The following is an 11,291-nucleotide window of genomic DNA, read 5'->3' on the forward strand; positions in this document are numbered from 1 at the left end:
CATGCCGGCCCTGCCCCCAGGGCAAGCTGAGACAGCAACTGAGACTGGGCATGGTGGTGCGTGCCTGTAATCACAGCTAATGGGAGGCTGTAAGCAGGAAGATCACTATGAGTTCGACCTAGTCGTCAGACCCTGAATACCCTGTAGACTCTTCCCTAAAACACAAAAGAAAAAAGAATAAGGGAAGGCCAGTGAGGTAGCTCAGCAGACTAAGCAACTGCTTAGGCAAGCACAGGGACCAGGGTTTGATCGCTGGCACCATGTGCCATGCCAGTCCCGCCCCCAGGCGCACTGAACCAGCCACCGAGATCGGGCATGGTGGTGCACATCTGCAATCCCAGTGCTGAGGAGGCTGAAAGCAGGAGGATCACTACGAGTCTAAGCTGTATAGTGAGACTCTATACCAAATACATAAATAATAATAAGTTTGGAATTTGTCAGTTCTTCACTGGAGGATAGTCACAGTTCATAATAATAGCTAATGACCTCAACCACTGAGCCCCTAACTGTGCATGGCATAGGGCTCACTGGATGACACCTCTATGTCATTTAGAGTACAGCCTCTACCATGTGACTTCACACAGTTTAATCTCTCTGAGCTTCTGTTTCTTCATTAGAAAATGGGTGCTGTGGGGAAATTTTATTTAGAGGATATAAATGCATAATGTTACATACTATCCAAATATGTCAGTTGTTGCTATTATCAGCATCACCATCATTTTCTTGCTTTCCTATATGTTTAGAATTCATCAATCAAAAGACAGTTGCAGCTCTTTCCTTATAGTAACTGATACTACATGAGTACAAATGGAACTAAAGATAATACTTGTGCCCAGAGCTGACATCCATTCATCATCCCTCTGTGGACAATTATAGCATCCTTACTAATGGGAGTCCCTGTACCTCTCCTGGAATTCCCATAATTTATTTTCTCTACTATAACCAGCTGGCTGTTCTTGCCTCCCTTGGCTAGGAATAGGCATAAGGAGCCAACTCTTTAAAAGGCCTGCCAGGTGGTGCTGTTTAGCTCACCCTGCTAGGGTTCTGCTACTTTGTGGTCCAGATGCATAAGCCTCCTTCAATCTCCCCAGTATGCAGTTCTCTCAGTGTGGGACACTGTGATTCACCTTGGTTCCCAATGGGCTGGTTCTAGCCAGTCTCCCAGAGCTTAGCTGACCTCCCATCTGACCCCAGACTGGGAGGACCCTTTGACATCTACTACCTGGCACTGGACCTTTACTTCTCCATCCTCAGCTTCACTCTGGAAACCTGACACCACCCTTGCCCACTAAGATGCCTCCTGCAGGAAGGTCCTGGCTGTGTCTGTACAGCTCAGCACTGAAGCTCCAGGGTCAGTCTTGTCCCAGGTGATCAATAAACATTGTGGAAAGAACAGATGAAAAGCCAGCAGCGAGCATTCCCTATCAAATAATTAATGGGCTTACTTTTTTCTTGATAAGATATGGAAGTTAAAAATTATTAAATAGCAACATCTAAAGAACAAAACATCAGAAAGTTTGTCTCACATAAACATGAGCGGGATCTTCATCGTAAGGACATGTATTATCTAAATCCTGGGTTATGCTGTTCTTAGAGAAGTGCGATCAGCCCGGGGAAGCAGTTCTGCTGTATTCTCTAGGCCACAGTTTGGACTTCATCGTTTTCTTTGTAAATTCTCCCAGTAATGAATAGATTCCTTAAAAAAGGGGGGCCCTCCCTGCTCAAACACTGCTCTCACTTAACAATCATACCTTCAGTTATTGTGTTTTTCTTTCATTATCTTCAGTTTCCCAAGACATTGGTCAACATAATGTTAACAGATACAGCACGATATGCAAAGCTCCATGAAGCCCCGGATGCGGTGCAGGAGAACTGACCAATCACAGCAGACTGGAGGTGGGAGAAAGAAACTGAGCAGAGGGAAAGGCTGGCAAAGCGACAGATGCTGCCGAAGAGAGTGAGCTGAGCATGCAAGGATTAAGCAATACCTTTATCAAGCTGAATGAAGTCTTGAATCCTTTCATAAAAATTATACTTCCTTTAGTTTTGTAGAATAAAAGTCAAACATGATGATAGTTAAAGACACTATCAAAAGCAACACTTGATTATCCATTCTAAGAGTGAGCACCTAAATTTGACTTCATCTAACTACAATTTTAGATTCACATTTGAAGTTAACACCCCAATCAAAACTTTCTTTAGCTGAACATTCAGTCTTTTTTGAATGCATATATTAAAAATGTATATATTCAAGGATAAATACAACTGCCTGAATATCTGATGCTACAGTCTGCATAACTGAGTCACAAGACATCAGTTTCCACAATGCTAAAATGGGTACAAAGTTGGCTTTTTGTTTTATTTGCTTTGCTAGAGAACAATGAATCAGATACAGAAGGTGTTCTGCCCTTAAAGAGCAACCACCTTTATTTACAAGATCCATATATAATCAGTGGACATAGTATTCGTTTTCCAAAACATTTACCTATAAATGTACTATATCTTCTTTTTAAAGATTAATTTTCAAACACCACCATAGATACAGTACCTGTTACTGCTTTCCCTCTTTTCCTGTAGCAAATGCCAAGGATGACAGCAGCCACCAGCGCCACACATATGAAGAGAAGCAGAATGATTAAACTGGGCAGATAAACCTGGGGGTCTGTGTTGGAAGAAAATGAAAAATATAATATTAAAGCCTATTTAATTTTATGAAATTTAAAAGCAAAAACCTTAGGAATGCCACCTCAGAATCCTGGGTGTGGGTCTGGAATAACAGAAGCAGGGTGGCCATGGAGATAGCTCAGCAGTCTAAGCACCTGCCTGGCAAGCGCAAGGACCAGGTTTGATCCCTGGCACCACACGCTATGTGAGCTGCATAGTGAGATGCTCTACCAAATACATAAATTTAAATAAAACAAATTAAAATTTGGGGGGAAAAATTAAAAAGGGTAACAGAAGCAGGGAGCTCTCAATACCTAAGTAAGCATTTTTCTGAAAGATTGCATAGCCAAGCTCAGCACTACTGGGCCTGGCTCCAACCATGTGTGGTCAGTCCAGGATCATTGCTGTGTCCCTACCTCACAAGTCTCCCTACTTCCTCTCTCCTTTTGCCTGTAGGCAGAGAGAAGCTTTCATAACCTTTGTCCAAATACCAGCATGGTGCCAGCATTTCACTGGCCATGAGAAGAACCACAGCCACCCTAGGAAGGATTTCTGCTATTTCAGCTCCAGGGCAATGCGAAAGCTATCACTTTCTTCGCTGCTCCTCAGTCACTTATAGTTAGAACCTTTGTATCATCAGCCCTTTGTTCCTAGACTCCCACCTTTTTTTCCCTCTCTTTTTAAAATATCCTTTACTTCCTTCATTATTTTTCACCCTATTTTTTGGTTATTTTTAATTTTCCAAATGGTTTTTTAAAAACTCTGCTCTGATTGTGTAATTTCATAGCCACATGCTTTCCTGTCTTCTTGTTTCTCAAAATATCAAATTTAAACCCCTGACCAGTCTATCCTGTTTTCTGTGATCTGTGTTCTTTGCCTCATTGGATAGGCATTCCTGCTACTTCTCTTACTTCTTCAAGTATCCACACTGACCCCCACACTGACCCACCCACTTGGAACAAACAGCTTCCTTCAATAACCAGCAATTTTTGGTCAATCTTCAAAACAGTGCATAACATTAACTTGACTTACAGAATGTTCTGTAAGTCATGACAGCTAGGGTCTAACAAGTTGCTGTTTCTAGTTAATGACCAAGATCTCCCTACAAATACATCACTGTGGCTATCACCACCTTACTGTGTCTGGGGAATTTTCATTTATGTTTGCAGCTTTGTTTTCTTTCTGTGTATAAACATATCATTAGTTGCCTCCCATCCAGTGTAAAAAGTTATCAAGTATTCTAGCCTGTCCAAGTCCTTAGGTTCAAGCCCTAACACTACTTTTTAAAGATCAAATAGGGCAAGCAAGATAGTTCAGCAGACCAAAGTGCCTGCTTAGGCAAGCTTGGGCAAGCACAGGGACCACAGCTGATCCCCAGCATCACATGCCATGCCAGCCCCGCCCTCAGGTGGGGCTGAGTCAGCCAGACTCCAAGCATAGTGGCACACACCTGTATTTCCAGCACTAGGGAGGTTGAAAATAGGAGGATCACTATGAGTCCTAGCTGTGTAACACCCTGCAACAACCAAATATATCAAAAAATAATAATAAATAAAAAATCGAATAACATATCTAGAGCTAAAATGCTGATAAAAATGGAACCCAGAGCTGTCCATGGGTAGGGTGAAATGAAAAGGGACAGATGAGTCCTTGCAAATATAGCATGCGCCTCCTCAGGAAGCTCCACAGTTGACCGTACTGGGCACATCTACCACCCAGCAGGCTCGGGTCACACATACCCTGCGGCAGTTTTCTGGATGGCAGAGAAGAACTGCAAACCACATCTGATTTCTCTGTCCCACGATGTTCTTCTGTCTTCCCAAGAACAGTACAACTATGAAAGGAAGAATAGTTCAGTGCTTTGGTTTAATATTCTTGTTTTAAAAATAAAACAAAACAAAAAAAATCCTACTATGCTATGGTTAGGTTGCCAGCTCCTTCAGAAGGGAATCCATGTCTTCTTGGACATCTGGATCTACATGGGACTGGAACACCACAAAAATAGGTGGAGTTGCCAAAGAATACTCTAAGAATGAGAGCATGGTGAGTGAGAGTGTAGTAAAAAGATGCCAAATGCTTCAGTTACCCTGGCTAAATGGTGAACTTCTGGTAAATCCTTTTTTGAAGTTGAAAAATACAGAATACATTTTCAACATAAAACTTGGACACACAGATCAGAAAATCAGCATTTCATGGCTGGCCTGATAGCTCAGCGGATTAAAGCACCTCCTTAGGCAGACACAGGGACTGGGGGTTTGATCCCTGGCCTGCTGTGCTGGCCCAGCCCCTAAGGCACACTGAGACAGGGACTGAGACTGAGTGTGGTGGCACACACCTGCAGTCCCAGCACTTGGAAGGCTGAAAAACAGAAGAATCACTACATCTGATTTTCGTAGTAAGACCCTATAGACCTTACAGACCCTGTACTAAATGAAAAAAGAAAGAAAGAGAAAGAAAGAAAGAAAGAAAGAAAGAAAGAAAGAAAGAAAGAAAGAAAGAAAGAAAGAGAAAGAAAGAAAGAAAGAAAGAAAGAAAGAAAGAAAGAAAGAAAATAAATCAGCATTTCAAGGGCTGGGGAGATGCCTCAGTGGAATGAGCGCTTCCCTGGCAAGCACAAGGGCCTGAGTTCAATCCCCAGTTCCACCAAAAAAAAAAAAAGAAAAGAAAAAGAAGAAGAAGAAAAGAAAATCAGCATTTCATAGGAATATGTTGAAAACTGAAATAATTGTTATATGGGAATTCCACCATATACAAACTCACATAAGTGTGTCATAGCAGAATAGGTTAATTATCCTTAAATTAAAAATCTAACATGCAAAACGCTTTAGAATATGAAAACTTTTGTGTATCAACATGACCTCACAATTAGAAAACCTAACATTTTGAAACTTTGTTTTACTCACAAACATAATTTAAAATAACATAAAATTACTTTCAATGTAATGTGTATAATATGTGTACAAAACAAAGTGATTTCTGTACTTAAGCTTGGTTCTCCTTCTATCTCATTGTACATATGAAAATACTCCAAAGTTTGAAAAAATGTTGAAACCTGAAACATTTTTGATCCCAAGCCTTTTGAATAAGAGTCACTTAACCTCTATATGAAATTATTCATTACAAAATTATGTATTAGTGTAAGAGATGGGGAACAATCTAAGTGACTATCAAGAAATTTAGGCTGGCCAAATAGTTCAGCAGATTAAAGCACCTGCAAGCAGGTGTAGGTGCTGGGGGTTCAATGTCCAGGCCTGCAGTGCCAGCCCCGCCTCCCAGACATGCTCAGAAGGCAACTGAGACTGGGCGTGGTAGTGTGTGCCTATAATTCCAGCTCATGGGAGGCTGTAAACAGGCAGATCACTATGAGTCCGATCTAGTAGTGAGACCCTGAACACCCTGTAGACCCTAAAAATACAAAAAAAAAAATTATCAAATAAATTATAGTACAGTTCTATAATGAAATTCTATGTCACTTTAAAAAGCTGCAAAGCTGCAGAAGGTGTCAATATACACGGGAGCATCTACGTGCACATATATAGTGCAGACTTACAAAGTCTGGATGAATAAAACAGTGATGCTGGGAAGTTGGGAAAAGCAGGAATGGTAAGTGAACGATCATAAATGTCGTAAGTTGGGCTGTGGTGTAACCCCTGGATTCTGACCCCCAGCATCACCAAAATCAAGTCATAAGTCATTTTCAGCCAAATAAGTTTAGAAAAAATAAAAGAAGATATACAGCATTAAGCTATAAACTACCACATTTAGTAACTAACTAAAGTTCCCATCACACTTCAGATTGAAGAACTGGGTTGACTGGCTTATTTTCCCCACACTGAATTGACAGATGTTTTCCTAAGAGGAAGCCTTACTGAATGGAATCAGCCTGATTTCCATCCACACAGGACAGTGGAATTTGAGTTGCTTAAAAAACAACCAACTCTTTTGGCTCCAAATGTGTTGTCACTTACTTGGTCCAGGGTTTGCATTTGTCCGTGGAAGAAAAGGAATCTGAGAAGTAGCCTGGGGGGCAAGTCTTGCACACGGTGTCCGTGTTAAGCTGCACTGTCAAAAAGACCACAGACAGACAAACAAAACAAAACAGGACACTTAGAGATCAGCCAGGATGAGGCCCAACAAGTGCTGTCCCTCTCTGTTTCTTGTCCCACCCTTGCCCATCCCTCCTCACCAATAGCTTCCACTCCTGAGCATGGGCCTAGCAAGCAGTTCAGATGTCCATAGTGAGTAAAAACGCATTCTTTTACTCAGTTAACTCAGAAAGGTGACTGTCTCCACATCAGGCCACTACCACCAGTGTCTGATGCCAGCTCTGATCGAGACCCTCTGTGCTCAGAGTCAGTCAGAGAGGTGCCTGCCTCTTGATTTGGCAATGTGATTTGCCTTGAAATTATATTAACAAGTGCCAGTTAATATTGAATAACTTACATCAAATCAAATAGCTTTTTAAAAGATGCACATACTCTAGAAGATTGTAAGAAGGCTTCAGAAACAAAGAGGCTTTCCAAGGGGCTACCAGGCATACGAAGAATTAGTGGCATTCATTTCCACACATTTTACTTCCACGTGACTCTTTGGTAGCACTGCCCACGGAGGCATCTTGCACACTTTCTTTCCTTCCTCCCCTTTACAGTCATGTTTCCACCCTTAGAAAGAAGGCACATTTCTTACACATCCCAAATCCTGCTATGGTGACAAACAGAATGACAATGGAAATACTAGTGACATAAAAAAAAGAAAAAAAGAATACTAGTAAATGCCCTGCATTCACAGCACCCAGTCTAGCTTTTCTCTTTCTCAATCTAAAGTCAAATGTGTGCCATGGAAAGAGGATACTTGAGGTCAGGTTGAGTTATTCTGAGCTCGTGTACTGCAAAGTTGGGCAGGAGTGAAATTCTCACCCCTCCATCTGAAGCCCTCTATCTTCTACTTATTATCAAAGATTGCACCATCCCCAAAGGTGCAAAGCAGGGAGGGCATCTACCAGTAGCCCTGAAGGCAGCAGCACCTTGTTTCACACAACTGAGAACATTTTAGAAAGGCACTATGCTTTGTCTTAGAATCAGAATTCAGCAGGAGCTGGCTGTGACAGAGGGGTTTCATGATTTAAAAATAAAGGTAGACTTTTTCCATAAGAAAGCATGTCTGGCAAGCACAGGGTCCTGAGTTCAATCCCCAGAAAAAAAAAAAAAAAAGAAAAAGAAAAAGAAAAAGAAAAGAAAAAAGAAAAAGAAAGCATGACTGGGGCCGGCCAAATAGCTCAGCAGATTAAAGTGCCTGCAAGAGGTGCAGGAACCTGGGGTTTGATCCCCGGGCCTACCGTGCCAGCCCTGACCCCAGGGTGCATTGAGGTGGCAAGTGAGACCGGATGTGGTGGCGTGTGCCTGTAATCCCAGCTCTTGGGGGGCTATAAACAGGTGGATCACTATGAGTCCGATCTAGTAGTGAGACCCTGAACACCTTGTAGACCCTTCCCTAAAAAATACAAAAAAAAAGAGGAAAAAGAAAAAAAAAAGAAAGCACTGGGTTGTCAATAAGCAGTGCCTATGCCAGTTAAATTCTGTGATATGTATGTTCCTCCACATGAGTTGAAATGAATAATAGTTTAACACTCCCAACTCTGCCTAAGTATTTTGGCTTAAAACAAGGTGTCTCTAAATGAAAGATTAACAGGCATTGATACATCTCGAAAACACTGCTTTGTTATACTTTCTAGAAATAAAGAAAACAATTCTAATATCTCTGTTAAGCTGGGAGCATTTTAGGCAGCTAAGCTAGATAGAAATTAAAAGACAGGGTGGGGCTGGGTCCTTGAGGGAGTCACTGCACAAGATGAGACAAGTCAAAATTGTGCCTAGAGATGAAATGGTGGAGAGCCAGGCCTAAGGCTCCCTAGAGGCAGAGACAGCAGCTCAGGATTATACTGTACTCAGCACTGCCCAGTTCACTGAGCCTAGCTGAGGTACCAGATGCACAGGTGGCCAGGCGGCCAGAACACCCTGATCCTTACTCCCATCCCTTTCCCAGAATACCTTTGATCTTTCTATCTTAGAAGTTACAGACAAGCTGAAGTTAGTGATGCTTCTAATATACCTCCTGTGTACCTAACTTCCCTACTGGATCATTATTAGCTAAGTGTCTGTATTTGTAATCCTATAGGTTGATCATAATTTGATCCATAGTTATCCAAGTTGTGACCTTGCTGTATAGAATGCCCTTGACAAACCAATCTTGGTAGCCACATGCCCAGAACTCTTCCTCTTAAGAGCTTTCTCTTGACAAGCTTTTCCTATTGTTAGCTTCTCTTGCCCTTTGGTAATCGAGAGACACAAACTTAGCACATCTGACATTTAACAGGTTGGGAGCCACTTCCCCACAAGAGGATTTCTATTTATTTATTTAAAACAAAATTGAAGGACACAATTGAGTTATCAAATGACTTCTTTTTTTCTTTTTGTATTTTTCGTACAGGGTCTACAGGGTCTCACTATACAGATTGGACTCGTGGAAATCCTCCTATTTTCAGTCTTCTAAGTACTGGGATTACAGCCACATGCCACCATGCCCAGTCAGTCTCAGCATGCTCCAGGGGCAGGGCCAGTAGGCAGGCCAGGAATCAAATCCCTGCACATGCCTAAGCAGGCACTTTAGTCCGCTGAGCTATCTGGCCGGCCCTTATCAAATGACTTCTGATGTCACGTCACTATGTGATCATGGACATATAACTCAGAGACTACTGAAGTGACTAAGGGACAGCTCAATATTAGTTTTCTTTCTTAATATATATATATATATATATATATATATATATATATAACCAAAAAGGTGGAAAAAGAACTGATGTTGCATCCTGTTGCAGTTAAGCAATAAGCAGCCTCTACTAATTACTATATAATAGGAAAAATTCCCATTCGTTATGAAGTTTAAAGGTTTTACCTTTATGATTACAATATAGCAAAATATATTCACCTGTGACAAACTGTGTAATAATATATGTGGTGGCAACTCAATCCAGAAGAAAAATATTTTTCTGGTCAGAAACTTGTCACAGTATTTTTTTTTTAATTGAGATTTTAAATATGTACCCTTTTTGGATACAAAAGAATAAAAAAGGTAAAAGCCCTTGAAGCATGAACATATTTTGGAATAAAATTTTGTAGAGATGATGGAGTGGACACAAATTAAAAGGAGAGAAAGAAACTCCATAAGTTCCTGAGGGAAAGCTGATTAATGCATTTTAAAATGGAGGGTTCTGGGTATCAAAATTGCTACGGTGTTTAGAGTCCAATGACTATTTTTAAATGTGTTAACTATAGTTATAATTCCCTGGTAACTAAGTCCTTAGCAACTCTTTAAATTAGTAATAAAAAACATCAACTGAGGTACTTTTTTCCCCCTGCAGGGGGGTGCACAATTAAAGGGAGGGAAGGAGGGAAGGAGAGAGAGAAAGAGAGAGAGGGAGAAGGAGAGGGAGAGGAGGGGGAGAGAGAGAGAGAGCGAGCAGTGGCACGAGTGTGAGCGCAAGTGCAAGCCAGAGGCAGAGGTAGAGACTGAAAGCTGGGAGTGGTGATGTGGCCCTGTAATCTAAGCACTAGAAAGACTGAAGCAAAAAGATGGAGAGGTCAAGACTGGCCTGGACCACCTAGGAGTTTGACATAGGCTTGAGCTATGTACATACTGAGATTATCTTTTAAAAACCTGAAGTGCCCCGTGCTCTCCTGTGCATCGTAGGGTTTCACTGCCGCCTGAGCAGCCCGAGTGCCACAGTGGCGTGACAAGTGCTTCACTGCTCACATTCCCTTTGAAGATCCTGAGCCACTGATCCTCAGTTCTTGCCTGCACCCATCTCTTGTGGAAAATCAAGGTCTCCACCCCAGGTTCATCTCGTGTCACCTGGCTCCCTGGAGCACCAGCGATCCCCAGCTACCCACCCAACTGGGGATGCAGCCCAGGGCCTTTACCCTCAGCTCTGTCCCCAACACCTGCTCCTCCTGGCTTTGAAACAAGGTGCCACGAAATTGCTAAACTGCCTAGGCTGGGCTCCAACTTGCTGCCCTCCTGTTCCAGTCTCCCAGAATGCTCAGATCACAGCCGGGACACCACGGCCTTCTTAGCGAAGCCATAAGTAAAAACTACCTGGAGGTTCTCTGCACCCTAATTTTCATTGCATGCCTCTGTGGAAGCAGACTGGAGCACACACATACGTGCATGAACACACACACACACACACACACACACACACACACACACACACACAAAACCGTACAAGGGTGCTGGGCGCCAAAGCCGGGCTTGCACTCTGTGTTGCGTCGGCAGCACTCGCAGTCCTGGCTCCAGTGATAACCAGCCGTGCAGGCGCAGCGCCGGGGAGCCGTGTGGCTGCCAGGATCCACTGCCACCAGAGCCTTGCCTGTGGGAGACACAACACAGGTCAGTGGCCACCAAGAGGGAGAACATCTAGCCCCAAATGCCAGGACAGAGCAGCCTGGCTGGCCTGCAGAATGACTCATTCAGAACGCTTGCTTTGAGGAACTCCTAAGTTCCTCCTGGCACTTCCTGTGTGGCACAAAAAAAACACCAGCATATTTTTCCTAATAGGTTTTTTTTTTTTT

General features: G+C 42.5%; 1 protein-coding gene across 5 annotated transcripts in view; it reads right to left on the minus strand.

The window, feature by feature from the left end:
* Tnfrsf11a (TNF receptor superfamily member 11a) overlaps positions 1-11,291 on the minus strand; it is a 67,645-nt gene that overhangs the window by 21,177 nt on the left and 35,177 nt on the right. For 2 of the 5 annotated variants that reach the window (XM_023723163.1, XM_023723164.1), the window contains exons 4-7: positions 10,946-11,089; positions 6,633-6,721; positions 4,404-4,498; positions 2,549-2,662 (exon numbers count right to left, since the gene is read on the minus strand). In XM_023723163.1, coding sequence (XP_023578931.1) covers positions 2,549-2,662; positions 4,404-4,498; positions 6,633-6,721; positions 10,946-11,089 — 442 coding nt within the window. Of the gene's footprint in view, positions 1-2,548; positions 2,663-4,403; positions 4,499-6,632; positions 6,727-10,945; positions 11,090-11,291 lie in introns of all 5 variants that reach the window. The other 3 variants (XM_023723162.1, XM_023723166.1, XM_023723165.1) reach the window with 3 other exon arrangements.

Source organism: Octodon degus, unplaced genomic scaffold (assembly GCF_000260255.1).
Source record: "Octodon degus isolate 3935 unplaced genomic scaffold, OctDeg1.0 scaffold00097, whole genome shotgun sequence".
Taxonomy (NCBI): domain Eukaryota; kingdom Metazoa; phylum Chordata; class Mammalia; order Rodentia; family Octodontidae; genus Octodon; species Octodon degus.